The sequence below is a fragment of the Triturus cristatus genome, chromosome 4_1 (assembly GCF_964204655.1).
Source record: "Triturus cristatus chromosome 4_1, aTriCri1.1, whole genome shotgun sequence".
Classification (NCBI taxonomy): Eukaryota; Metazoa; Chordata; class Amphibia; order Caudata; family Salamandridae; genus Triturus; species Triturus cristatus.
The window spans coordinates 1,347,554,218-1,347,579,228 of record NC_140585.1 but is presented as its reverse complement, the minus strand read 5'-3'; the positions used below and the strand labels follow the sequence as shown (position 1 = coordinate 1,347,579,228).

The 25,011-nt window shown below is 47.9% G+C and overlaps 1 protein-coding gene across 2 annotated transcripts in view; it reads right to left on the bottom strand.

Annotated features, from left to right (window-relative positions):
- The window catches only part of LOC146856657 (lactoperoxidase-like), a 1,363,087-nt gene that overhangs the window by 946,027 nt on the left and 392,049 nt on the right, over positions 1-25,011 (bottom strand). For both annotated transcript variants that reach the window (XM_085654837.1, XM_085654836.1), the window contains exon 5: positions 9,165-9,361. In XM_085654837.1, coding sequence (XP_085510963.1) covers positions 9,165-9,361 — 197 coding nt within the window. The remainder of the gene's footprint in view (positions 1-9,164; positions 9,362-25,011) is intronic.

The following is a 25,011-nucleotide window of genomic DNA, read 5'->3' as shown; positions in this document are numbered from 1 at the left end:
CCTCTGTTTACGAGACTGATGTCAGGGACTGGCTGAGTCCACTAATCCCCGTCTGGTCCGACTGATCCCTGTCTCAACTGTCTGTTGGTTCGCACCATTCTTTCCTGACTTTATCTTATCTTCTGGCCTTCGCTATTCTCTACTTGTATTCTCTCATTTCACAACTGTCCTCCAAGGCATACAAATGTGTCCTGCCACCTACAAATACACTATCATTGATTGACTTGTGGGGAAGGGTGACACACACCGTTGGAGGAGAGGCTTTCGGTTACTTGGTATCTTGTTTTCACACTCTTCTCATTGGTTATGTCTTGTTTTCAAACTTTTCTCATTGGTTACTTGATATCTTGTTTTCAAACTCTTCTCATTGGTTGTGTCTTGTTTTCAAACTTTTCTCATTGGTTAACCATATATGTATTGGAAGTGTTCTTTGTTAATCTTATACTATCTATGTGCTATAAAAGATTGTGCGCCATGGAGTGAAGTGGCAGTCTCCTAAGAACATACTGAATGTACTTCTGGGACAACTGTGCTTAGCTGCAGCTAATAAACCTGATCTTCTACGCCCACCAGAGTGTCCTGTGTCTCTGTACAACAAAGCAGGTGAACTCAGAAGATTAAGGCGTACCCTGCGCCGCCAGGCCCATAAGGCCCAGGTTCTTCAGCTGCTAAACCCAAGGTTAATGGAGGACCTGTCTCTAAGGTCTCTTAGGCCCCAGCAAAAAATGGAAGAAGGTTGAAGGAAGAAACGAAGGCCACTCTTAGCAAGATACCTTGGAAGCCAAGGTCATTCTACCCCAGTAAGAGAGAACCCTAAAGTTGGCACTGGCAAGACCTCTCCTGATCCCCAAAAAGTATTGGAGAGTCCGTCAACAGTTCAACTCCAGGGTGTCATCCCTGAACTGAAATGAGAAAAAATTGAAGAAGGATGTCTACCACATGAGGTGGTAGCTCCCCCCCCTCTAAACAGTTAGGGAGGTTCCAAGAACCAACAGTTGCCCCTAAGATAGCCCATACACCTGTCAGAGGAGAGATAAGGATGTGTTCTGTACACTGCCAGCTGTCAGTAGCCTCTGTTGGGTGCTAGCCTTCATGGCGGCCCTGTACTTGGCCTAGGAGGTAGACCTCATGGCTAGAGGCAAATTAGGACCCCTGACCCGGTTGGTCATGGTGGGGTTGCTCAAGTTTTGGGTGACCTCTTTGGGTCAGCTAGGTGTAGCCCTAGCTAAGGCAGAGTTAGAAGAGTTGGGTACCTCACTACCCAAGGCAAAAGAGGAGGAGGGCTTCACCTAAGCTCCAGTTTAAATTGGGTCCTGTCATATTTGAGGAAGGTCAGCTTCCCAGAGAGAGGGACCTTGACAGAATTATGTGAGGCAGAGTAGGTCCTGCAATAGTTCAGCCAGTTTTCCCTATATCCTTCCTCACTGAACAAGTCAGGAAGACTCACCAACAGTGGGTGTTGAGTCTCCTGAACATGTTAGCTGGAAGGGGGTTCTGTAGGAAAACAGGCTTCTTGCAGGTTTCCTCAACACTTTTTGCCCCCATGTGGACTACTAGCTGCTAGTTTTTAACTCCGAAAGTGCCCTGGAGCCTGTTACCCAAGCCTCAGTGCCAGTGCTCGCTTCCCAACAAATGATGAGGCCGGCAGCTGCGACCACCAAGATAGGAATCTGACCCCCCTATGAGGAGGTATGAACACTCCCAGGAGTCAGAAACAAAGGCCTGCCTGGGAAAGAGATGATACCTCCCTCCCAGACAGGTTGGCTAGTGAAGCGGCACATCAAGGCATTGAGTTCAAAGCATTCACTGCCTCTGATATGTAACCAAGATGTCTCCCAAAGGAGGAAACAGCCCTCCCCATGCCCCCAGGTATGTCTGCACCATGGGCAGTGGAAAATTTAGATAGGAGGAGTACACCCCCAAAAGGCTGGTGTAGGAAGCTGGCTCTGTTACTATCCCAAAGTAAGATAGAGTATACACAGAATCCAGGGTTTCCCCAGAGGTATATCAGAGGCTAAATTAGGTAAGTACATACAGCGCTCTTTGTGGTAGAGTGGACTAGCAGTTAGGCTTACCCAGAGGGTGTGTTAAGCATTTTTTATATTCACTCAATCAAGGAATGACTACACACGCTCAGACAGAATCCACACCAATTGGATAAGTATAAACAGATATACTTATGTTTTATTTGTAGAACCAAGCAGGACTTGGTAGAGGTAGGTTAAATATTCTTTCAATTGTAAACATTTACACAGAAATGCAATTGGGAATGGATTGGCAATAGTTACTGGTTGATATGGTTTCAAAAATCAGGTTAAATTACACAGTATTAACTTTTGGATTGCTTTTAGATTACTTTTGGATTACATCGACTACTTGGGCGGTATGCCTAGATACCACACTAGGGATCTCACAATACGGTGTTTTAGGATTTGCAGTGTAGGCATTAAGAGTTAAAGAGTATAAGGATCAATATGGCGGCCGACTGACCGCTGTGAGAAGAGCACTCATGCACTGGTTTAAATGAAGAAGAAAGACGGTGCAAAAGAATGAAAACTGACACCTACCATCTGAGCTTGGCAGACTCTTGGTGGCAGAAAGAGCTTCAGCTGCAACGATTGCGGGTCTTAGCTACTGCTGCTTTGCAGGTGGTCAGAGCACCATTCGACGCTTGTGTGGTTTGTCCCAATGGCCCCTAAACCGAACAAGCCATCAAAAGATGTTGCCACGATGGAAGTGGGAGCAGCAGCGGGGTGAGGCTTGAACTGCTCCTGGCACGTCACTTCAGCCAGGAAAGCAGAGGAAGCTGACGCTCAGGCAGCTAAGGGTGCAGAGCAAGAGGTCTGCGGGAAGCAACGCAGGACTGCTTCGGATCTGGGAGGCTTGAAGCAGCCATCTATACTAGAGGCTTTCTCTACATCTGTCGCTGGATGAAGACCAGCGGAGTGCGGGTCTACAGAAGAGAATGCCTCTCCTATCTCCACCCAGATGGAAGAGACGGGTGGAGCACAAGTGACTGCCCCGCTTGCTGTTACAATGGTGCAAGAGGATGGGGCTGGGCTGCAGGGAACAGACACCACTATGCTTAAACAATGCAGGCTAGTGGATTACAAGCACAACATTATAAAACAATTTTTTTACTGTATTACACTCTAGCCAAAATAGCTCAATGAGGGAGGGCAAACGGGGATCAACTGTCCCTGTTGCAGCAGCACAGAAGTATACCAGATACATATGTTCTCAACTTGCCCCCTCTTAGAAACCGTTAAGAGGGATATAGAAATGGTTTTAGATCAATATCTGAAAATAAAAGCAACCCTAACATCAGAATTAACTGTGCTAGGGGTCAGCAGTGATGCAGCACTCAAGGCACATCAAGATTTTTCATTTCTGGCCATGGTGGTGGTTAGGAGTTGCATATCCTCGACATGGCTGGATCCGCTTGCCTCCACGTTTCAGCAATGGCTTGGGAGGTTCCTATCCATCTTTAATCTAGAAAATGTGGGGTATGAAAGAAAGGGTTGGAGAGCAAGGAAACTAGGCAAACGTATTTGTACCCATATTTATAGATGGAAAAAAGAAAGACTTGATAATAAATCGCAGCTGACTACCTACTTATAAATGTTTGTATTTTTTTAGCACGTGGTATAATATCAATTTGTTGTTTTTAAATTGCTGGCTTACCAATACCCATTGCTCTATTTTGTAATATTGTACGGTATTTTCTCTTTTTATGGAATTTCCTCATTAATTATATTGATATTTAATGAAATAATTTTTTTTTAAAAAGGATCTGCTGTGTAGTTACTTTTTCTCCATAAGAAATCAGCTCAACACTTAGAACTTTTAAGGAACAAAAACACATAACATTGGTTCATATGGGAGAAAAATGGTTATCGGTTTAACAGGTGAGTAAACGTCTTATGAGTGGGAGCTTTGGGGGTTAGGACCAAGGTTCCCCAAGGTCTAGGTTGTCACTTAAGTTGCACCACCAGCAGCACTAGGGCGGCCGGGTGCAGGGGCTAAGGGAGGCCTTCGGTCAGGGGAAGCTTGCAAACAGGCCACTCAGGTGTGGTAGCAAAGATCCCAGGGTGAAGATCAGCTCTGCAGGGGCCAACAATCATCACTGGAGCTGCACCACCAGCACAGGGGCTGCTGGGTGCAGAGTGCCAAGGTGACGTTTGGGACCCAGTGAATATCAATGGAGGCCTTTGGTTCAGTAAGTAGCTGCAGGCTCAGGCAGGGAGACTTCCTGAAGGTGACCACAAGCTGGAGAGGTAACCTGGGATCTTGGGAATGCATTGACACCGCTGCTTGGGCCACCCAAGGCCATGGGGCATCAGGTGAAGGTGCGTCTTTTGGCGTCAGATTCTTCTGACTGCCTTCGATTGCGCTTTTCAGACCGCTTCTGTCGCGGTCTTCTTACCGCCTTTGGTTGCGGTCGGGGGACCCTTCAGGTTGAGGCTGCAGATGTCATCTTGAAGCATGAGGGTGGTCGGGGGTCACCAGATCGGATCCTAGGTCAGGATCGCTGGGAAAACTTCCTTGTGGTGTTGGGCCACTCAGACTCGGGCCATGGCGGCCGGGTATAGAGAGGTGCAGGACCGCGGAGCCGCTTGGATCCAGGTTCAGGTCTTGAAAACTTTGATTCGAGCAAATACAGTGCTCAAGTGAGACAGAGTATGTAGGGTGAGTGCAGAGCAGGTCCTCCAGGCTCTGAGGGGGTGCTCTTTGCTGTAGGTATGTCAGTGTAGGAACAGGCAGGTAGGGCTGGGGCCAAAGCAGTAGGTGTCCTCTTCTTTCTGGGTCGGCACGGCTCTTCGGTACTCCTTCTTTCTTTCTGAAGTCTGAGGAAGCAAGGTTCAGGGTTGCCCCTAAATGCTAACTTTAGGGGCGTTAAAAGGGGTGTGCTGGTCGGGACCAATGGGTCCCTTCCTTGGGGTGGGGACACCCCCTAGTATGCCACCCTCCAATGGGAGGGGGGCATGAACCTCTTTCTGATTGGTTGGGTCCCCTCTTTTTCAAGATGGAGGAGACTGAGATGTGTGCTTCACCTCGCAGATTCCCCGCCCAAAGTGGGGGGCAGAACCAGTGGGAGCCAGTTGCTGCGGCTGCAAAAGGTAGGGACAGCTTACAAAGGCGGCAGGCCTTTGAAGATTCCCTTTCGTGGACCAAGCCCATCCTGGGGAAGGAGGCATGACACCTCCGAGGAGGCATGACACTTCCGCCCAGAATGGGCTTCGTTTCTGGACACAGAGTGGAGGCTCTCTACCCAGGGGTTCAGAAACCTGTCCGATGGTGGCAAAGGGCAGACAGCCATTCAGGAACCACACCAGGGCTGGTTGTTTTTCAGTGGGAATCTCTAAGATACTCTCGGAGTGCTTTTTACCTTAAATCCCACACGGGCATCAGTGTAGGTTTAATGTGCTGAGAAGTTTGCAAACAAACTTTCCAGATTTTGCTAAAGCCATTATGAAGCTGCGGAGTATGTACTGACTAACTCCCAGGCCATATACTCTTTGTGGATTTACTACACTTAGAATGTCTAAGAATGGACTTGGACACTGAAGGGGTACAGGGCTCATGCCACGGTACCCTCACCTGGGGGCTAGGATACCCTGCTAGAGGGGTGGCTTAACTAGGCCTCAGGCAGTGGCTTGTAGGCATGGCACACAGGAATGTGTACCATGTCAACTTTTCACTTTTCTCTGCACCAAAACATGCAACCTGCAATGGCAGTGTGTAGGTGTTAAGGTACAGGGCCTCTAAAGGTGGGACAATAGGTGCTGCAGCCCTTAGAGGCCTTCCCAGGTCACAGGGCCCTTGGTACCCAAGGTATATTTTACAAGTGGCTTACCTGTGGCCAGAGATGGGCCAATTGTGGGTACGGAAGTAGATCTTTGGGAAAGAACACACGCCTTGGGAACCTGATTGGTAGGGACCCAGGGCACACCAAGTCAAAAGTGCATTGTGTGTCAGGCTAAAGGTGGGGGGTAACCATGCAAAAGGACCACTTTCCTATAGCTAGCCACACCTCTATGGTGTGCTACCTGGTCTCTACAGCCAATTTTTAAAAGTGGCAGAATAGACAGTTCTGGGTAGCAAAAGTGGCACACAACCACGGATGTGGTCATCTCAAGGGCTGATTAGCCACTGGGGCTAGCCCATTGGCTACTTGCACCCACACCCTAAGGCCCCTAAATCTAAGATTTAAGGGCACCCCTGACACCAGAACCTCAGATCTGAAACATCTTGCAACAACGGACAAAGAAGTGATCTCGGTCTGTGACTTTGGGACTCACACAAAGCAAACGTGTGATACCCCGCACCTGTGGCAACCACCCTGCAACTTCATGACTGCAACTCGTCCTGGATCAGGGACCAGCTCCAAAGTAACGAGGAAGCTCTTTGAGCAACGAAGGCAACTCCAGAACTTCCTTCAACTAGAGGTACTCGTCCCCTGCAGCCCACAGGTAAAAGCACGCTCCCTGAACCAAGGAAACCTTGGCCATCGGGCCAGCCCAAAAGTAAATGGTCTAGGGCATTGTGGGAAACGTAGTTTTGGCCTCCAGCAAGTTTCAGGCAGCTGCCACTTTCCCCCGAACTTCAGGACATCGAAGTAGCCCAAGGCTGAGCTTGCTGCTGCCAACGTTTGTTGGTTGTTAGTCCCCTATGTTTGTTCGATGCTGTGCCTTGAGAGAACTGCCCAGAATCTTCACTTGGCTACCTCTGAGGGCCTGCTGTTGAGTTTTTTGCATCCGTTTCCTTCCCAGCACTGTTTAAGTGGTAAAACTCCCACCACCTTTCGCTCCTGCTTCAACAACAAGGACTGCCAGGACAACTCTGCACACGGGCCTCTTGAACCAGGTCAAATTAAACTGTTGTGGCTTGATTCTGGGACCCACATCAGCTTAACCCCCAGTTGTTTCCACTAGACCTGACCTGCAAATGACCAATTGTCACTTGTCGTTTTCACCATTGACCGCAAAATTTAAGTTTTGCTGTAGTGAATTGTACTGGTGTATTTTACCTTCTAAAATCCATAACGTGGTTATACTTATCCGATTGTGTCCATTTTGATGTCTAAATTGATATAAAATTCTTCTATATTTTTAAAATTGGAGTCGGATATCTTTTGAGTCTTGTTACTTACTATCGTCTATGTTGGTACTTCGAAAATCTTAACACATGTTCCTTTAGTAAAGCCTGACTGCTCTGTGTCACACTACTAGGACTGAGCAATGGATTTATTATTGTGAATCTAAAGGACATTTCTTTGGGGCATTGTAAGAGTATGGCATAGTGAAGTCTAACCAACCTCACTACGTGGAGAAGTGTGGCTCAATGATTAGAGTGGCAGACCCTGATGCAGAGGTCTAGCCCGGGACCAGGGTTCAATTCCCTGCCTCGGTAGGTCTTGGGCTCAAAAATTCCATGGACCTGATAATTCTCGCCTCGGTGCCATTCCAATCATGGAGTCCCACTCTGCAACTCTGGGCAATAGCTTGCTTAATCTCCACAACGGCCCCCACAACGCTAAGGATGCCTGGCCTCCACCTTGAGGTGCCCAGGAGTGGACGCCTCACAGGGAAAGCCAGGATGGGTTCCACAGCGGTATTCGTACAAGCGCCTTGAGACCCTTGCGGGTGAGCAGTGCGCTATACAAGTATCAATTTACATAATACTCCACTTTCCCACAGTTGTAGTGGTTGGTGTTAATTGGGTGGGGTTAATAATGGTGGTGGTAGTACCAGTGATACAGTAGTAATGGTGGTTTTGGTAATTGTGGTGGGGATGGTAGAGGTGGTAGAAATGGTGGTCACTAAAAGTGATAATGATGGCAATGCTGGTAGTAATAATGGTAGATGTAAAGTGGTATACTTCTGGTGGTCATAATGAAGGTTTAGGTTGTGGTAATGATTTTGTAGATGCTCACAGCAGTATTGGTAATGGTGGTAGTAGTGGAAAGGATGCTAATGATGATAGTCATTATATTGATGCTGGTAATGGTCGTAATGTTGGTGATACTAATGGTGGTGTTGGTAATTGTGGTGATGTTGATGATAATATTAGCAGTAATGATGTTGATGGTGGTATTGGTAATGGTGGTGGTGGTGGTATCAATTCCTGGAATGCTGGTAGCAATGATGATGTGGCAATGGCAATAATGGTGGTAGAAATATGGTAGTGATAGTGATAGTGGTGGTGATACTATTGTCAAGATCTCAAAACGTTTCACCATAACCTTTTGAGAAATATTGCAATGCAGGACATTTGCATGTGCCCTGAATACCAAATGACAATCAAGCATTTCAGAGAACTGTTGGGTGCTTATCTTTGAAAAATAAACAAATGTCAGGCAAGCATATCAGAGGAGCTGCCAACCACTCAATCACTTGAAAATGTATGTGTAGGCCAGCAAGCATGTTGGAGGAGTTGCTGATTATGATCAGGGCAGAGCAGAAGTTGGGACTTCTGCAAGAATGTCAACATGCAGCAGAGCAGGCGCCAAGACTGTTGTGAGTCCATTGAAGCGGTGACAAGGGAGGAAGTCTAGACACAAATTTCATTGATTGGCAAGAACCCCTATACCTGTCAATGCCTCTTTTTTCCAGATGACAGTCTCAGACACATTTTCAGGCTTTTTGGTGGCTTAAGTAGTTGAAAAAGCGGAGCAGTGCTATTTTACCACAGTAGACAGTGGCAAATAGTTGCTTTTCACTGGAACTTTAAAGGTATGTACTGCTTTTGACTGGAAATATAGCAGCATTTGTTGATATATCTTAACAAAACAACAGCACATTACAAAATATCATACACAAAGCAACATAACACAAAACATAAAAAGGCACATCACGAAAAAACAAAAACCAGTCAAAACAGAATGCAACACAACAGTAGTGCAACACAACATCACATCGCAATAATGTAGCACTAAAACACAGCAGTACAAAAAAACAACATATCAACACCAGAATAAAATGCCCCACAACATACGCACACAAACGTTCTTGTCACAGATTACCATGTCCAGAAGCCTGCTTTGATAATACAGCAGTAAATGGTGTTGGGAGCGAGCACTGCCTTAACTTATCACCAAGGATATGAAATAGCGCCAGTTACAAATGTTTTGTGATACAGCCCATATAGTCTTCATGTCCTACCTGTCAAAGAGAAATTCCCATCCTTATCCTGTATTCCTTGAATATTCAGTTTTTTTGAAATAAGCTGCCATTTTTCACCACTTCGGACAGCTTCGCTTGTATCACCAGCAGCTTCTCTGAAAAATCCCATTACATGGCCAGCGGTGATGGCAACAGGTTGGGAGATGAAAAAAGCTCCAGCTTCTGCAGCACCTTCACTAAAAGTATAAGAGAGCATACAAAGCTTTCAGGACCTAGTTAGAGCTTAACAGGAGATAGATCATCATGTTCACACTATGTCTTCTCTAAGTACACCATGTACACAGCATGAGTAAATGTAAGTATATAGTACGACTGGATGTTAAAGCCTTTAAACAAGGCATGTTAGGAGAGTATAAAACTGGATGTACAGAGTAAGAAATTTAATGGAGTTGAAAACCCAAATTAAAAGAAGAAACCATACTATATATAAACACACAAAACATGACTGGGTGTAGAATTTTATAACAAGAAATGCCAAGGTAGAACGATGTTTAAAAAGAATGTTCACATGTAGAATCGTTTTTATGGTTCAATTCTTTTTATTACTAATTTTAAAAGATAAAACAAACAATACCAGCAGCAGATTCATAATCCCCAAGGGTAAACATTCTTTAGTGTAGCCTAACAAAGAGCTAATTTTGTGCTGGCAGAGCCTTCCCACCTTCCCAAAAATACCCCCACCCTCCCTTCCTCACCCGCACATAGGGACATTTAAATTGTGCAGTCTTAGATGTATTCAGTGATCTAAAGTTGCCGGTGATGGAGTCGCCTCAATCAAAGATTGTTAATTACCGAAATTCCTGAGAAAGTAGTGACACTTAAGGGCTCCACAAATCCCCAAATTCCGTTCTCTTCCCAGGCAGAGACAGTTATCTTTTCCATACCAAGAATGTGCCAAAGCCTATGCAACCAAGTTGTGTGTGTAGGAGTTTTGGAAGTGCCCTAGAGGCTGAGGATATTTTGGGTGAATCCCCCCATTGCAATACCTATCTGACAGCTGTGTTTAGATTTCAAGGGGCATGTGAGTGGATTTGGAAGACAAAGCAGTATATAGGCAGGGAAACACAGGAGTTGGGTATCCAAGTGTCTATCAATGTCATCTATGACTTGTGTCCAATTTTGTTGAGGCTGTGGGCATTCCATTAATATGTGCGTCAGCATCCCCTTTCCCCCGCAGCCTCGCCAGCAGTTAGCGCTTTGCGTGGGCTTGATGCTGAGGAGACTTACCGGGGTGTAATACCAGTATGTAGCGATTTTGGTGAGGGTTTCAGTAATGGTGTTGCTGCTAGCTGTGTGGCGAGGCCTATATGAGATGTCCTCCCATTCCTTATCGCTCAAGGTCCACCCAAGTTCCTCCTCCCACCTAGTCCGTTCCGCATTATGTGTATGCCTTTTAGTTGGAAGCAGAAGTGCATATATTTAATATTTAAGTCTTTTATCCGATGTTTTGGCAAGGAACCATTTCTCTTTTTGGTGAGGGGACATTGCGCTTGGGTCTATTCTGGGGATGTGTAATCCAATGTCTGAGTTGTAGGTAATGGAGTCTTTCAGATTCCAGGAGTCCATATTCGTTGTGCATTTGGGGAAAGGAGAATATGCCCTCAGTGTCGAAGAAGTGGCCCATGGACCAACAAGCCGATTGTTCCATTCCGCGAACCCCGCCACCTCAACCCCCGGGGAGAAATCTGGATTGTCCAATAGGGGGTCACCGGGGATGGAAAGGTAGTTAGGCCATGCCTTATGCTAGGCTGGTCCCAAGCTGTCATAATCTCCCGTGTAACTTGCGAGAGGTGTACATTTGGTAGTCTATGAGCTTTTGGTAGGAAGAGAACCTTCCAGAGGGATGTGCCAGTGACTGCCCTGTCCTGGAACAGCCAATGCTTTCCGGACTCAAGATGCCCCCAGGCCACTGGGTGGCGTAGTTGCACTGCCTGACAGTAGGGGTGGAGGTCCGGTATACCCAGACCCCCGGCGTCCGGGGAGGTGGCTTAAGGTCTTCTTCATGCGCTGTTTCTTGCCTTGCCAAATGAATTGAACTATTTTGGTCTGTAGTTTAGTGATCATGCCTGGTGATGGCGAAATGGGGAGGGTTTGGAAGAGATATAGGATCTTAGGGAGGATTGTCATTTTGGTTGCCGCTATTCTCCCCATAAAGGAAATCTGGAGGTGTTTCTGCCTTCTGAAATAAAATGGAATTTGCTGAAGCAGCGCCTTATAGTTGCTGTCTGCTGGTGCCTGGGTGGTGGAAGTGCGGCTGATCCCTAGATAAGGGATCATCTCAGTGGCCCATTGAATGGGGTATTGCTTCGCTAGTTGTTCCAATAACTGGGAAGGAATGGAAAGATTAATTGCTTGTGATTTCCCTATGTTGAACTGAAAGCCCGAGGTGGCCCTGAAGGACTCTAGCTCTCCCAAAAAGGCTGGCAGGGAATCAGCCAGCTTCTCCAGGGTCACCAGCATGTCATCCGTGTACAGACTGATGGAGTGTCTGTTGCCTCCGAACGGCACCCCGGTAATATCTGGGTGGTCGCGAATTCTCTGGGCCATTGGCTCTATGTATAAAGCAAAGAGTAGAGGGGACAGGGGACAACCCTGATGAGTGCCCCTGTGTATTAGGAAGGGTGTGGATGTGTAGTCGTTAAGTCGAACTGTCGCCGTGGGCATATGATAACAGTTGAGGATTCGTGTCCTGCACATTTTTCCCCGACCCCAAAATGCATGAGAACCTGTTCCAGGTAGGGCAAGTGAACCCGGTCACAGGCCTTTTCTGAGTCGACCACTAATTAAATGTATTCCCCTTGAGCACAGGTGGCTTTTTCTATAATATGGAGGATGCGCTCAGTGTTGTCACTAGTTTGTCTCCAGGGGAGAAAGCCAGTTTGATCCAGGTCTACTAATGGGGTATATGTTCATTGAGCCTTTGTGCGATAATGCTTGTAAATAGTTTCAGGTCTAGATTCAGCAGGGAGATGGGTCTGTATGAGCTACATTGCGTTTTGTCTTTGCCCGGTTTGGGTAAAACTATTATTGAGGCAGCAAGCATTGAGGCAGGAATCTGCCCAGGTTCTGAAAAAGAGCTAAATTGTGGTGTCAAGATTGGGGCTAAGACAGGGCAGAGGGTCTTATAGAAAGTTGTGGGGTATCCGTTCGGGCCTGGTGATTTGGCAAGTTTTAGTCGGGAGATGGCTGCTATGACCTCTATGCGGATGTCCCTTTCCAAGGACGCTGCTTGATCAGGGGTGAGAGGTGTAGTGTGTATCGATTGGAGGTATCGAGCTCCGGTATCAGGGTTGATTTGAGTAGAGGGGTGAATAGAAATCTTTAAATGTATTCTCTATGTACTTGTCATCGAGGACCAGGTCCCCCCCTGACGTGCCGAATAGGGTGAACGCCCTGCTCTTGTCTCTTGACTCGCAGTTTGTTTTCTAGGCGACGGCTGCATTTATACCCCATGACATAATAAGAATGTTGCAGATGGAGGGCGGAATATTCTGCTCTATCCATATCTATCGCTACCAGTTGAGAGCGAGTGCTGGCGAGTTGGTGCCACAGTCTAGGGGCGCCAGTGCACTGGTGGATACACTCTACCTCTTTGATTTGTTTAGTAAGGTCTTCTCTCTTTTCCCTGCGGATTTTATTGTCCGCTGATACAATTGCTATAAATTCCCCCCTTATGACTACTTTAAGCATTTCCAATGAGACCGCAGACGAGATTTCAGGGGTGTCGTTGTGGGTGAGGTAGTCGTTGAGTGATTGCTGGATGTGCTTTATAACCGCCTGACGGTGAAGCAAGGTGTCACGGAAGCGCCAGTGTCTTGGGGGGGGGTGTCCATTGGGGGCAGGGACATTAAAATCGTAACTGCCCCGTGATCTGATAGAGCTTCTGTGTGTATCTGTATACCTTTTGTGAGCATCTGAATACCTGTGCGTGCCCAGAAAGTAGTCTAGCCTGGCATACGTTTTATGTGCATTGGAGTAAAAGGAATATTCCTTAGGCTGCGGGTGATTACTCCTTCATAGGTCTATCAGTCCCAGATCCTTGAGCCATGTATGGCCCTTGCTTGATAAGGCTCCAGCCTGTCCATGTCCCTGAGCTGATCAGTCCAATGAGTTATTAAACACCAGGTTGAGGTCCCAACCCAGCAGCGCCAGGCTATCGCCTGTCTTTAATGCCCTCTAGAGTGTTGCATAGGAACACTTCCTGACTTTCGTTGGGAGAGTATATTGAGCCAAATACCAAAGATCTACTAGCAAGTGTAAAGCGATATACAAGAAGTCTGCCTCTAATCTCTTCAACTTTCTGTTCCACCTTTCCCTAAAGGAGTTTGCCACCAATAAGGCCACTCCAGGTGTTTTAGAAGGGGAGGAAGAGAAATATTGCTGGGGAAAAGCCCTAGATCTAAGCCGATGAGAGTCTCCTGCGAGGAGGTGAGTCTCCTGCAGGAGGCAGATGTCTGCTTGTGTAGACCCTAGATAAGTAAGTATTGCCCTGCGCTTTATTGGATTATTGTGGCCCCACACGGTAAGTGTGAGAATTCTAAGAGGAGTACCTGTCAGAGAATTTTAAGAGGATGATGTGTACTCCCGGCTCGAATGCCACCACATTCCCAGGGGAATGGTGCTCCATCGTGGGAAGACTGTCACCACATGGACAAATGCTCGATGTTGTGCCCTATGTGAATGGGAGTGTGTACCCCAAACATTACCTAAACAGAACAAATTAACGGAAACAGTGAACATCTTGGTTCAGTCCTGAGGCCTGGTGTGGCTGTATGGCCAGTCCAATGGGGTTTCAATGTGGCCAGTGATCCCGGCTTCTCCCACCCGCCTCCCGGCCCCAAAGTTTCATGTGGTGCTGTGAAGTGTCTCTGGTTTCAAGACCCTTCAGGGCTCGCCAGGGCTGATGGTACTGCCCACAGGGCTGCTTGCTGGGCTGTGGCTACTTCCTCTGGATCGGGCTTGTTTGGTATGCACCGCTGTCCCAGTCTTTTCCAGCCTAGTTGTCACTTCCTTTGAGGGAGAGGGGAGGATCCCCGCCCGCTGCTCCCCCAGGGGACCAAGTCCCAACATGCGGCAGGTCTCAGTTAGTGAATGTAATTGGTGGATCCTTCCTTCCCAGCGAAAGATCAGACAAAAGGGGTGACCCAACGAGTAAGAAATCCCATGGCTGTGGAGATGCGCAATTGCCGGCCGAAATGTTCTCTGCTTCTGCAACGTGAGAGCTGGGAGGTCTTGAAAGAGGGTTAGGGAGTGCCCCTGGAAGGTGATAGGATGCATATTGCGTGCTTTGCACAGGATCTTCTCCTTGACTTTAATGTCATACACACAAACCAGTATGTCCGGGGGTTTAGTTGAGTTTTGTCTGGGGAGGCCCACTCAATGAGCCCGGTCCAGTTGAATTCTCGTTTCAGAGGGGCCTCCTAGGATATGGTGGAAAAGGTCTCTAACAAAGCCAAAGATGTCATCCCCTTCTGCCTTAATGCCTTTAATGTCTTTCACTTTCTCGGGGTCTGGGTTTACTCCTTCTGCGGAGAAGACGTAGCCAAAGAATTGGAGTTTGGTGCACAGGAACTCGCATTTCTCTCGGTGGAGAGTGAGGCCAGCTTCTTGGATTCGGCGGAGTACCTGGAACAGTCGTTCATGGTGCTCCTGAATGGTTTTAGCGTGGACCATGATGTCATCGCTGACATTGATTACCCCCGGGATGCCCGCGATCAACTCTTGTATCACGTTTTGGAATACTTCCGCGGCACTAGATACTTCAAAGCTTAGTCTGGTGTACCGCCTGAGTCCCACATGCGTGGAGAAGGTCGTAATGTTTTGGGACGGTTCGTCCAATACCAGTTGGTGGTATCCCGATCTGAGGTCTAACTTTGAAAACCAACAAGCTCCCGCCATCTCTCCAATGAGATCATCTATCGTGGGAGTGATGTGGCGTTCCCGCTTGATCGCAACGTTGGGAAGTCGCATGTCAACACAAATTCTCACCGCGCCGGGCTGTTTGGGCTTTCGGGCGACCACGATGGGGGACACCCACGGAGTGGGGCCGGATACCTTTTCTATTATTCCGGCGGCTTCTAGTTTCTTGGGTTCTTCTTCCACCAATGGCCTCAGATGAAATGCTATTCGCCGGTGTCGTAAGGCAACCGGCTAGACCGTTGGGTCAATGTGGAGGTGGATTTCTTTTCCTCGGAATCTCCCGATCCCCCAAAAGACCTCATCGAATTAGTCTAGGATGTGTTGCAGGGATTCCTGGTGTACTCCGAACGCGAATGTGACGACGCCCAGGTCTTCAGCTGCTCTGCATCCCAGTAGCATCCCTTGGCCGTCTTCGGTGACGTAAATGTTGGTGGTAACCGACTGCTGGCCGTGAGATATGACTGTCCGTAATCGTCCACGTATTTTCAATTGTGCTTCCTGGCCATACGCAAACACTGTTATCGCTGAGGGATGCAGCGCCGGCTTCGGGTGCATCGTACTGTGAAGTGTGGCGGCCATGATGTTGATGGTGGCCCCGGTGTCCACAACTGCTGTGACCTCCTGCGACCCTAATCGGATGCTGCATTGCGGTAGGCACCTTGTTTTGCGGGTGGCGGTGCCAATCATGTGGATTTTGTGTACCACTCTCTCTTCCTCCTCATCATCATCCATGTCGCTAGGTACAGGATCTTCCTCTTTGATGGCATTCACCGCTTGTCGAGGCCTGCGGTACTTTTTTGACCGGCACACTTTTTCGAAGTGATTGTATCGTCCGCATCCCGAGCACCGTTTGCCTTTTGCAGGACACTCTGCCGCTATGTGCGTCGATCCCCCAAAGTTCCCGCTCCTTTCTTGTTCCCCCTCTGTGCGGCTTTGGCTGACACCGCGTTTACAGGCTCTGTTTTCACCGGCGCCTGAAGAGCTGCCTCCATGTGAGCCGCTCGCACTTTCGACAGTTCCTTGGTCCGACCCATTGTCAGGATTTCCGCCAACGGCTTCCCGGACTCCTCTAGTATGCGCTCTCGCAGTTTGGCAGATACACATCCTTGAATGATCTGTCCTCTGATTTCTTCCGTCTCGTCCCGGAATCCACACGTGGCTGCCAGATGTTTTAGGTGGGCATGATACGTGTCTAGCGACTCGTCCGGAAGTTGGCGTGCTTGCCGGAAAATGAATCTCTCATAATCGAGGTTAGCCATCGGTTCGAAGTGTTCATTTAGGGCAGCTATCAGTGTGAGGTGCGTCTTGGGAGTGGCCTCTGGTAGTGTCTTGACAATGTTGTGAATGTCTTTTCCCCCAAGGTGTATGATCATGGCTCGTTTCTGGTCCCTGTGGACCTTGGTAGCCTCAAAAAATATGCGCAGCCGATCCTCCCAGTCCTTCCACTTGGCCGCAATCGAAGATGACGACCCTTCCACTACAAATGGCTCTATGGCCGGTATTGTAGCCATGGCCGCTATTCAGCTCCGTGTGCAGTCCTCCCTGGCCTTTGCGTATGCGTACGCGTGTGGCTTGTTTGCCGTTCCCCTCGGCCTTGTGGGTATTGTTCTTGCCCCGTGTGAGCGTCCGGGCTATGGGCTCCCCTCCAAAAATCTGTGAGACGCGGGACCACTGTGCACTACTGTGGGCTTATTCCAGTCTCTCTGTCATTTGGGGCCACCAGCACTCAGCCACGGGTACTCACCAGGCGCTTCAAAGGCTGTCTCTCTCCCTCCTGCACTGTCGGGGCTCACTCGCGTTGGAGCAAGGTGATTAGCCGTCGTCCAGGCCTGGGATCACGTGGTGGCAGAGCCGAAAAATCACACGGCCAACTCGTCAGGCATGCCGCACCTCCACGGGGTGACGCGACCTCGTTGTGAGCCAGGCGCGCACCCAGCGCACGAGGATCCGCCGAGTGCGAGGATCCGCACACAGCGCAGCGCCGGGGCACGAGCGCCACACCAGCTTGCTGCGCGTCGGCGAGGGCACGCCCACTCTCATCGCCAGTTTATGTAGTGTCGGGCGGTCTCCATCCAACACGATAACGTGCAGGTAATTACCGGGGGGAGAGAACCGGGACTGGGCCTAGTGCCGGAATAAGGTGACGGACACAGAGTGGTTGTTATACTGGCCCCGCCGCCGTAGCCTCAGTGCGTACGTGCGTGCGTAGCCTTCTTTTATTCTACTACAAAACCACGTGACCTGACGCGTACGCATTGGGCGTATCACGTCAGTGTCACGAAATTACAGGCAGGCAGCTTACACTGAGCGAGGCCTGCACGGCCGTGTCTTCAGGTATTCTTTGGGGAGGGGTTGTTCCCTCCGCGCTGCCTAACCAACTGGCTTGCTGCAGATCTGGGTCTTCTCTCACGGGCCCTCCGCTTGGCGAGCCGCAACCGCACTGCCGCTGACCCGGGGCGATGTGGGCTCGCGATTTCAGGACAGGCGGGCCCGTCTCTACTCCCCAACGGGCTGTCCCTCTGCAGCAAGTGGACGTCACAGCTCTCGCAGGGAGGCACTTGCTCCCTGTTCTCCCCCACAGCGCTGGCCCACCTTGGAGCGCGCTCAGGGTTGATCTTGTGAGCCGTCCACCGTCGCTATCGAGCTCTGTCTCTCAGCCTCTATGCTGCTGCTGCCTGGAGGTCGGGGTCACCTCACTCCTGGGACGCTGTGTGTATTCTTGTCCTGGCACTTAATGCTCCAGGTTGTGACAATGTTGCTCCGACTCGATCGGCAGCTCCGGATCGCTATTGAGGGCCTGGGACACAATTTACGCCCGTCCTACCTCGGCGCCATCTTGGTCACCCCCCCTAGAGTCATTTTAAAAGTATACTACATGGTATATGGTTATATACAGATCACTCTAAGGCAGAAAATGTTAAGTTAATTTCGAATGAAAAAAATATCTATACATAAAGGGAACACACTATGCAGTATAAATAGGTGTAGAGAGCATGTTGAGGCTTGAATTGTAATTTCAGAGCAAGTGAGGATGGATACACGTACAAAGAGATTGGATCATAAAAATGGTATGTATTAAGCAGCAGGGTATACACAATGCGTGTTAAAATGCAGATTTTTTTTGTACAGAGTGGTTCGTGGCATAGCATATTTTTTGTGGTCAATGTCCAAATAGTTAACACTTTGCAAGTTGAATGTTAGGATATTTAAATATATGTATGACAAATTAGGCTGTGCATAGAACAGATCGTGTATATTTGAATATGCACAGCAATGCAGGATCAGGATATGAATATACACAGCCCGTCACGAAATACAAACACATTGCATGCCTGAGTATGGGACGAGAGATGATTAGCATGCACAGAGGCACCCAGTCACATTAGAAATGTCCATGTACTCTGTCTGTGTGGCCGGATGTTCACCTGTACATGGCATCTATCAAAATCTAGCAATGTGCAGATTCTGTTCTCCCCCAAGGGTGCCAACAGGACTCCCAAAGGGGAAGGAGTCCCAAGAGTACCCTTTCCTTTTTGCGAATCAGTTACTAACTCCTTTGAAGTGTGGGTAATTCTTGAATGATTTGCCACCAGAACTGTCGCTGAACACCATTGATACATTTCATAACAAACAGCAATTTGGAAGGAATCTATGCACCTTCCAATTTGCTATTAGGTATGAGTCACAAAACTCATGTTAGAGGTCAGAAAAAGCTTTCCTAACAAATAAAACGGGTTTTGAGCATAAGAATTAGGCATTCAGCTGATGCAAACCATGTGATTTTATGAATGGCAGATTTCGCAACCTCAAAATACATTTGTACAACGTGCCACCCCTAGTCACCTTCATTATCTACCTCTACCTATTAGAGAACATGTTGTAAATCTGAAGCTGAAGATGTGGTTGTATCGATTATATAGAGCTTAACCAGCTTTAAAATGAATATGACAGAAGGTTCAACTGTGCGTCCAAGTGTGCTATGATATATCCATTTGTATGTACTGCCACTAGTAGGTAAAGTCGTTGCAGGTTTTAGTTATGACCTAACATTTCTGACCAATGGTCCCTGCTTCATGGTAGTAACATGACATGATACTGGTTTATGCAGCATTTTCTTGTGGTATCTAAGTTTACCTTTTCATATTGTAATTCAGACGATTTCATAAAAGATATGCATTAGATTTTTTTATTGGTAAAGCATTTATTTAACAAAGTTTGTCTTGTTTGAGAAATGCAGCTTTTATTACAAGCATTATGCCATACAACGCGTTCTCACTGTCCTGCACTGGTAAAGTTCTCACACCACATCAGCCCCAGTTTGGAAAACAAGAAAAGATTGTTCACTGAAACACTGTACAATGTTTTTAACTGCCAGATAGGACGGAGAATTAATTAGTGAACACAATCCTAGAAGGAACAAGCATTTGCAAAGCAATAGGTTTTGCGTTTTCTCAAGTTTGAGCTATTGGCATTGTGAAGAAGATGTGCAAGTGTTGTAAATTATACTGACACAAAGTGTGAAGTGAGAGTTACCTATGATCTGAGCTATAAACACTAACAAACTGCTCCAACACCATTTGCTCTCTGATTACAATGTCGAGGCTCAGGAGGAAGAGCAGGGGGCAATTTCCTGCCCTCTCCGTGATTTGAGTGTGCAGTGTGGCATTGCGTAATGTCATTGCTAATAAAAGCAGTAGTAGGGCCCTGGCTTCATCTCCTGGTGCAGGGCAGGCTGTGCTTTATGGCAGGCATGGAGGGAGGGAGGGATGGTCTTGGCTGCAGCTCCAGCCTCATACAGTGCCCCTGCTATTACTAGTGAGCAGGAGGTGCTGAGGTGATGGTACTGGTAGTGGTGGTATTAATTGTGGTGGTATTGCTGGTGGTGGAGGTATTGATGGTGGTGGTGGTATTAGTGGTGGTGGTGCTGGTGCGAGTGGTATTGGCCGTGGTATCGGTATTGGTGGTGGTATTGAATCGATGCTGGAATTGGAGAAGGTGGTGGTACTGTTAGTGGTATTGGTGGTGGTGGAATTGGAGGTGATGGTTTTGGTGGTGGTATTGCGTTGGTGGTGGTAGTGGTGGTGATGGTATTGGTGGTGGTGAAGGTATTGATGGTTGTATTGGTGGTGCTAATTAAAGTATTATTGGGGGTGCTGGTGGTATTGGTGAAGGTGACATTGGTGTTGGTTGTGATATTGATGGTGGTGGTAATGGTATTGGTGGTGGCACTGGTATTGGTGATGGTGGTATTGGTGGAGGTATTCATATTGGTGGTGGTGGTATTGAATTGGTGGTGCTATTGGTGGTGGTATTGGAGGTGTTGGTATTGGTAGTGGTATTAGTGGTGGTGGTATTGGTGGTGTTTTTTGCGGTGGTGGTATTGGTGGTGTGGTGGTAGTGGTGTGGTAGTGGTGATATTGGTGGTGGTGGTAGTGGTGTAGGTATTGGTGGTGGTGGTGGCATTCGTGGTGATGGTGGTATTGGTGGTGATGGTATTGGTGGTGGTAATATTAGTGGTGGTGATGGTATTGGTAGTGGTGGTATCGGTGGTGGTGGTGGTATTGGTGGTGGTATTGATGGTGGTGGTGATTAATTGGAGGTGGTTTTGTTGGTGGTATTGGTGGTGGTTGTGGTATTGGTGGTGGAACTGGAGGTGTTGGTGGTGTAGGTGGTATTGGTGGTGGTGGTGTTAGTTGTATTAGTGGTGGTGGTATTGGTGGTAGTGGTTGTGGTATTGGTGTTAGTGGTAGAATTGGTTGTGGTGGTATTGGTGGTGGTGGTTTTAGGTGTTAGTGGTATTGGTGGTGGTGGTATTGGTGCTGGTGGTATTGGTAGTGGTGGTATTGAATCAGTGGTGGTATTGGTGGTGGTGGTAGTATTGATGGTTGTGGTACTGTTGGTGGTATTGGTGGTGGTATTGGTGGTGGTGGTGGAATTGGAGGTGTTGGTATTGGTAGTGTTATTGGTGGTGGTGGTAGTGGTGGTGGTGGTGGTATTGGTTGTGGTGAAGGTATAGATGGTGGTGGTGGTAATGGTGGTATTAGTAATGGTGTTATTGGTGGTGGTGGTGGTATTGGTGGTAGTGGTGGTGGCATTGGTGGTGGTATTGGTAATGCTGGTGGTGGTATTGTGTGGTAGTATTAATGGTGGTGGAATAGGTGGTGGTGTTGGTATTGGTGGAGATGGTATTGGTGGTGGTATTATTGGTGGTGGTATTATTGGTGGTATTGGTAGTGATATTGACGGTGGTATTGGTAAAGGTGGTGGTGGTATTGGTGTCGTGGTATTGGTGGTGGTGTTATTATTGGTGGTGATACTGGTGGAGGTAGTATTGGTGGTGGTATAGGTGTTTTGGTGGTGTACTGGTGGTATTGGTAGTGCTGTTGGTAGTGGTATTGGTGGTGCGGCATTGGTGTTGGTGGTATTGGAGGTGGTGGTATTTATTGGCAGTGTAATATGAGGTGTTGGTATTGGTGGTGGTATTGGTGGCGGTGGTGGTAGTGGTACTGGCGGTGGTGGTATTGGTGGAGGTGGTGAAGGTAGTGATGGTGGTGATGTTATTGGTGGTGGTGGTTGTGGTATTATTGGCAAAGGTATTGGTGATGATGGTATTAGTGGTGGTGGTAGTATTGTTGCTGGTGGAATTGGTGGTGGTGGTGGTATTGGTGGTATTGAATTGGTTGTGGTATTGGTGGTGGTATTGAATTGGTTGTGGTATTGGTGGTGGTATTGGTGGTTGTGATATTGGTGGCGGAAGAATTGGAGGTGTTATTGGTGGTGGTATTGGTGGTGGTATGGCGGGTGGGGGTAGTGGTTTTGGTGGTTGTGGTATTGTTGATGGTATTGGTGGTGGTGGTATTGGTGCTGGTGGAATTGGAGGTGTTATTGGTGGTGGTGGTGGTATTGGTGGAGGTGGTAATGGTATTGGTTGTCATGTTATTGGTGGTAGTAGTGGTACTGGGTGGTGGTTTTCATATTGGTTGTGGTGGTATTGGTGGTGGTATTGCCAGTGGTATTGGTAATAGTGGTGGTGGTATCATTAGTGGTGGTATTGGTAAGGTGGCAGTATTAATTGTGGTGGTATTGGTGGTGGTATTGGAGGTGTTGGTATTGTTGGTGTAGGTGGTATTGGTGTTGATGGTATTGGTGGTGGTGGTATTAGTGGTATTGGTGGTGGTAGTGTTGGTGGTATTAGCGGTGGTGGTATTGGTGGCTGTGGAGTTGGAGATGTTGGTATTGGTGGAGGTATTGTGGTGGTGGTTTTAGTGGTGGTAGTGGTAGTGGCATTGGTATTGGTGCTAGTGGCATTGGCGGTGTTATTTGTGGTGGTGGTATTGGTGGTGGTGGTATAGGTGTTTTGGTGATTTTGGTGATGGTATTGTTAGTGCTGTTGGTATTGGTGGTGGTGGTATTGGTGGAGGTGGTGTTAGTGGTATTAGTGGTGGTCGTATTGGTGGTGGTATTGGTGGTAGTGGTTGTGGTATTGGTGGTGGTATTTGGTGTTGGTGGTATTGGTGCTGGTGGTATTGGAATTGGCGGTAGTATTGGTGGTGGTGGTATAGATTCGGTGGTGGTACTGGTGGGAGTGGAATTGGAGATGTTGGTATTGGTGGTGGTGTTGGTGGGGGTGATGGTGGTAGTGGTGGTGATGGTATTGGTGGTGGTGAAGGTATTGATGGTGGTGTTGGTGGAATTGTTGGTGGTGGTAATGGTGGAATTGGTGGTGGTGTTACTGGTGGTGCTGGTGCTATTGGTGAAGGTGGCATTGGTGTTGGTGGTATTGGTGGTGGTGGTAATGGTATTGGTGGTGGTGCCGGTATTGGTGGTGGTGCTGGTATTGGTGGTAGTGGTGGTGGTATTGGTGGTGGTATCCATATTGGTGGTGGCGGTATTGAATTGGTGGTGGTATTGGTGGTGGCAGTATTGGTGGTGGTGGAATTGGAGGTGTTGGTATTGGTAGTGGTATTAGTGGTGGTTGTATTGGTAGTGGTAGTGGTGTGGTTGTAGTAGAGGTGGTGGTATTGGTGGAGGTGTTGGTATTGGTAGTGGTATTAGTGGTGGTGGTAGTGGTGTGGTTGTAATAGAGGTGGTGGTATTGGAGGTGGTAGCATTAGTTGTGGTACTGGTATTGGTGGTGGTATTATTGGTGGTGGGGGTATTGGTGAGGGTATTGGTAGTGGTGGTATTGATATTGGGGTGGTGTTGGTGGTGATATTGGTGGTGGGACTGGTGAAGGGGGTATTGGTGGCAGTAGAATTGGAGGTGTTGGTATTGGTGGTGGTTTTGGTGGTGGTAGTAGTGATGGTGGTATTGGTGGTGGTGCTATTGGTGGTAGTGGTGATGGTGGTGGTAGTGGTGGTATTGGTGATGGTAGTGGTGGTATTGGTGATGGTGATATTAATAGTGGTGGTATTGGAGGTGGTGGTAATGGTGGTGGTATTGGTGGTGGTGGCATTGGTGGTATTGGTTGTGGTATTGTTTGTAGAGGTATTGGTGGTGGTATTGGTATTAGTGATATTGGGGGTATTGGTGGTGGTAGTGGTATTGAATTGGTATTGCTGGTGGAGGTATTGTTGGTGGTATTGGTGGGGGTGGAATTGGAGGTCTTGGTATTGGTGGTGGTATTGTAATGGTCGTGGTATTAGTGTTGATAGTAGAGATGGTATTGGTGTTGGCTGTGGTGGAGGTGGTGGTGAAGGAATTGATGTAGTGGTATTGGTGGTGGTAGTGGTGTGGTGGTAGTGGTGGTGGTAGTGGTGGTGGGATTGCAGGTGGTGGTATTGGTTGTGTATTTGGTGGTGAGGGTGGTTTTGGTGGTATTGGTAGTGCTGTTGGTATTGGTTGTGGTATTGGTGGTATGGTTGGTGGTATTGGTGGTGGTGATGTTAGTAGTATTGGTGGAATTGGTAGAGGTGGTTGTCGTATTGGTAGTGGTGGTGTTTTTTGATGTTGGGGGCATTGGTGGTGGTATCGGTGGCGGTGGAATTGGAGGTGTTGGTTTGGTGATGTATAGTGGTGGTGGTATTTGTGGTGGTAGTGGTGGTGGTGATATTGGTGGTAATATTGGTGGAGGTGGTGGTGAGGGTATTGATGGTGTTGGTGGTGGTATTGGTGGTAGTGGTATAGGTGGTGGTGTTGGTATTGGTGGTGTTAGTATTGGTATTGGTGGTATTGAATCAGTGATGGTAGTGGTATTGGTGGTTGGGGTATAAGTGTTGGTGGTATTGGTGTTGGTGGTATTGGTGTTTATATTGGGGGTATTGGTGGTATTGAATCAGTGGTGGTATTGGGTGGTTGTGGTATTGTTGGTGGTATTGGTGATGGTGGAATTGGAGGTATTGGTATTGGTGGTGGTGGTGGTATTTGTGGTGGTATTGGTGGTGAAGGTGGTGGTGGTGGTAATGGTGGTATTAGTAATGGTGTTCTTGGTGGTGGTATGGGTGATAGTCGTATTGGTAATGCTGGTAGTGGTATTGGTGGTGGTATTGCCGGTGGTATAGGTAATGCTGGTAGTGGTATTGGTGGTGATATTGGTGTGGTAGTATTGGTAATGGTAGTCTTGGTGGTATTATTGGTGGTGGTATTGGTAGTGGTATTGACAGTGGTATTGGTGTCGTGGTATTGGTGGGGTGGTGGTGGCATTGGTTGTGGTGGCATTGGTTGTGGTAGGATTGGTGCTGGTGGTATTGGTGGTGGTAGTATTGATGGTGGTGGTATTGGGGGTGGTACAGGTGTTTTGGTGGTGGTATTGGTGGTGGTGGTATTAGTGGTATTGGTGGTGGTGGTATTGGTGGTGGTTGTGGTAATGGTGGTGGCATTGGTGTTGGTGGGAGTGTATTTGGAGGTGTTTGGTATTGGTGGTGGTGGTGGTATTGGTGGTGGTGGTACTGGGCTTGATGGTATTGGT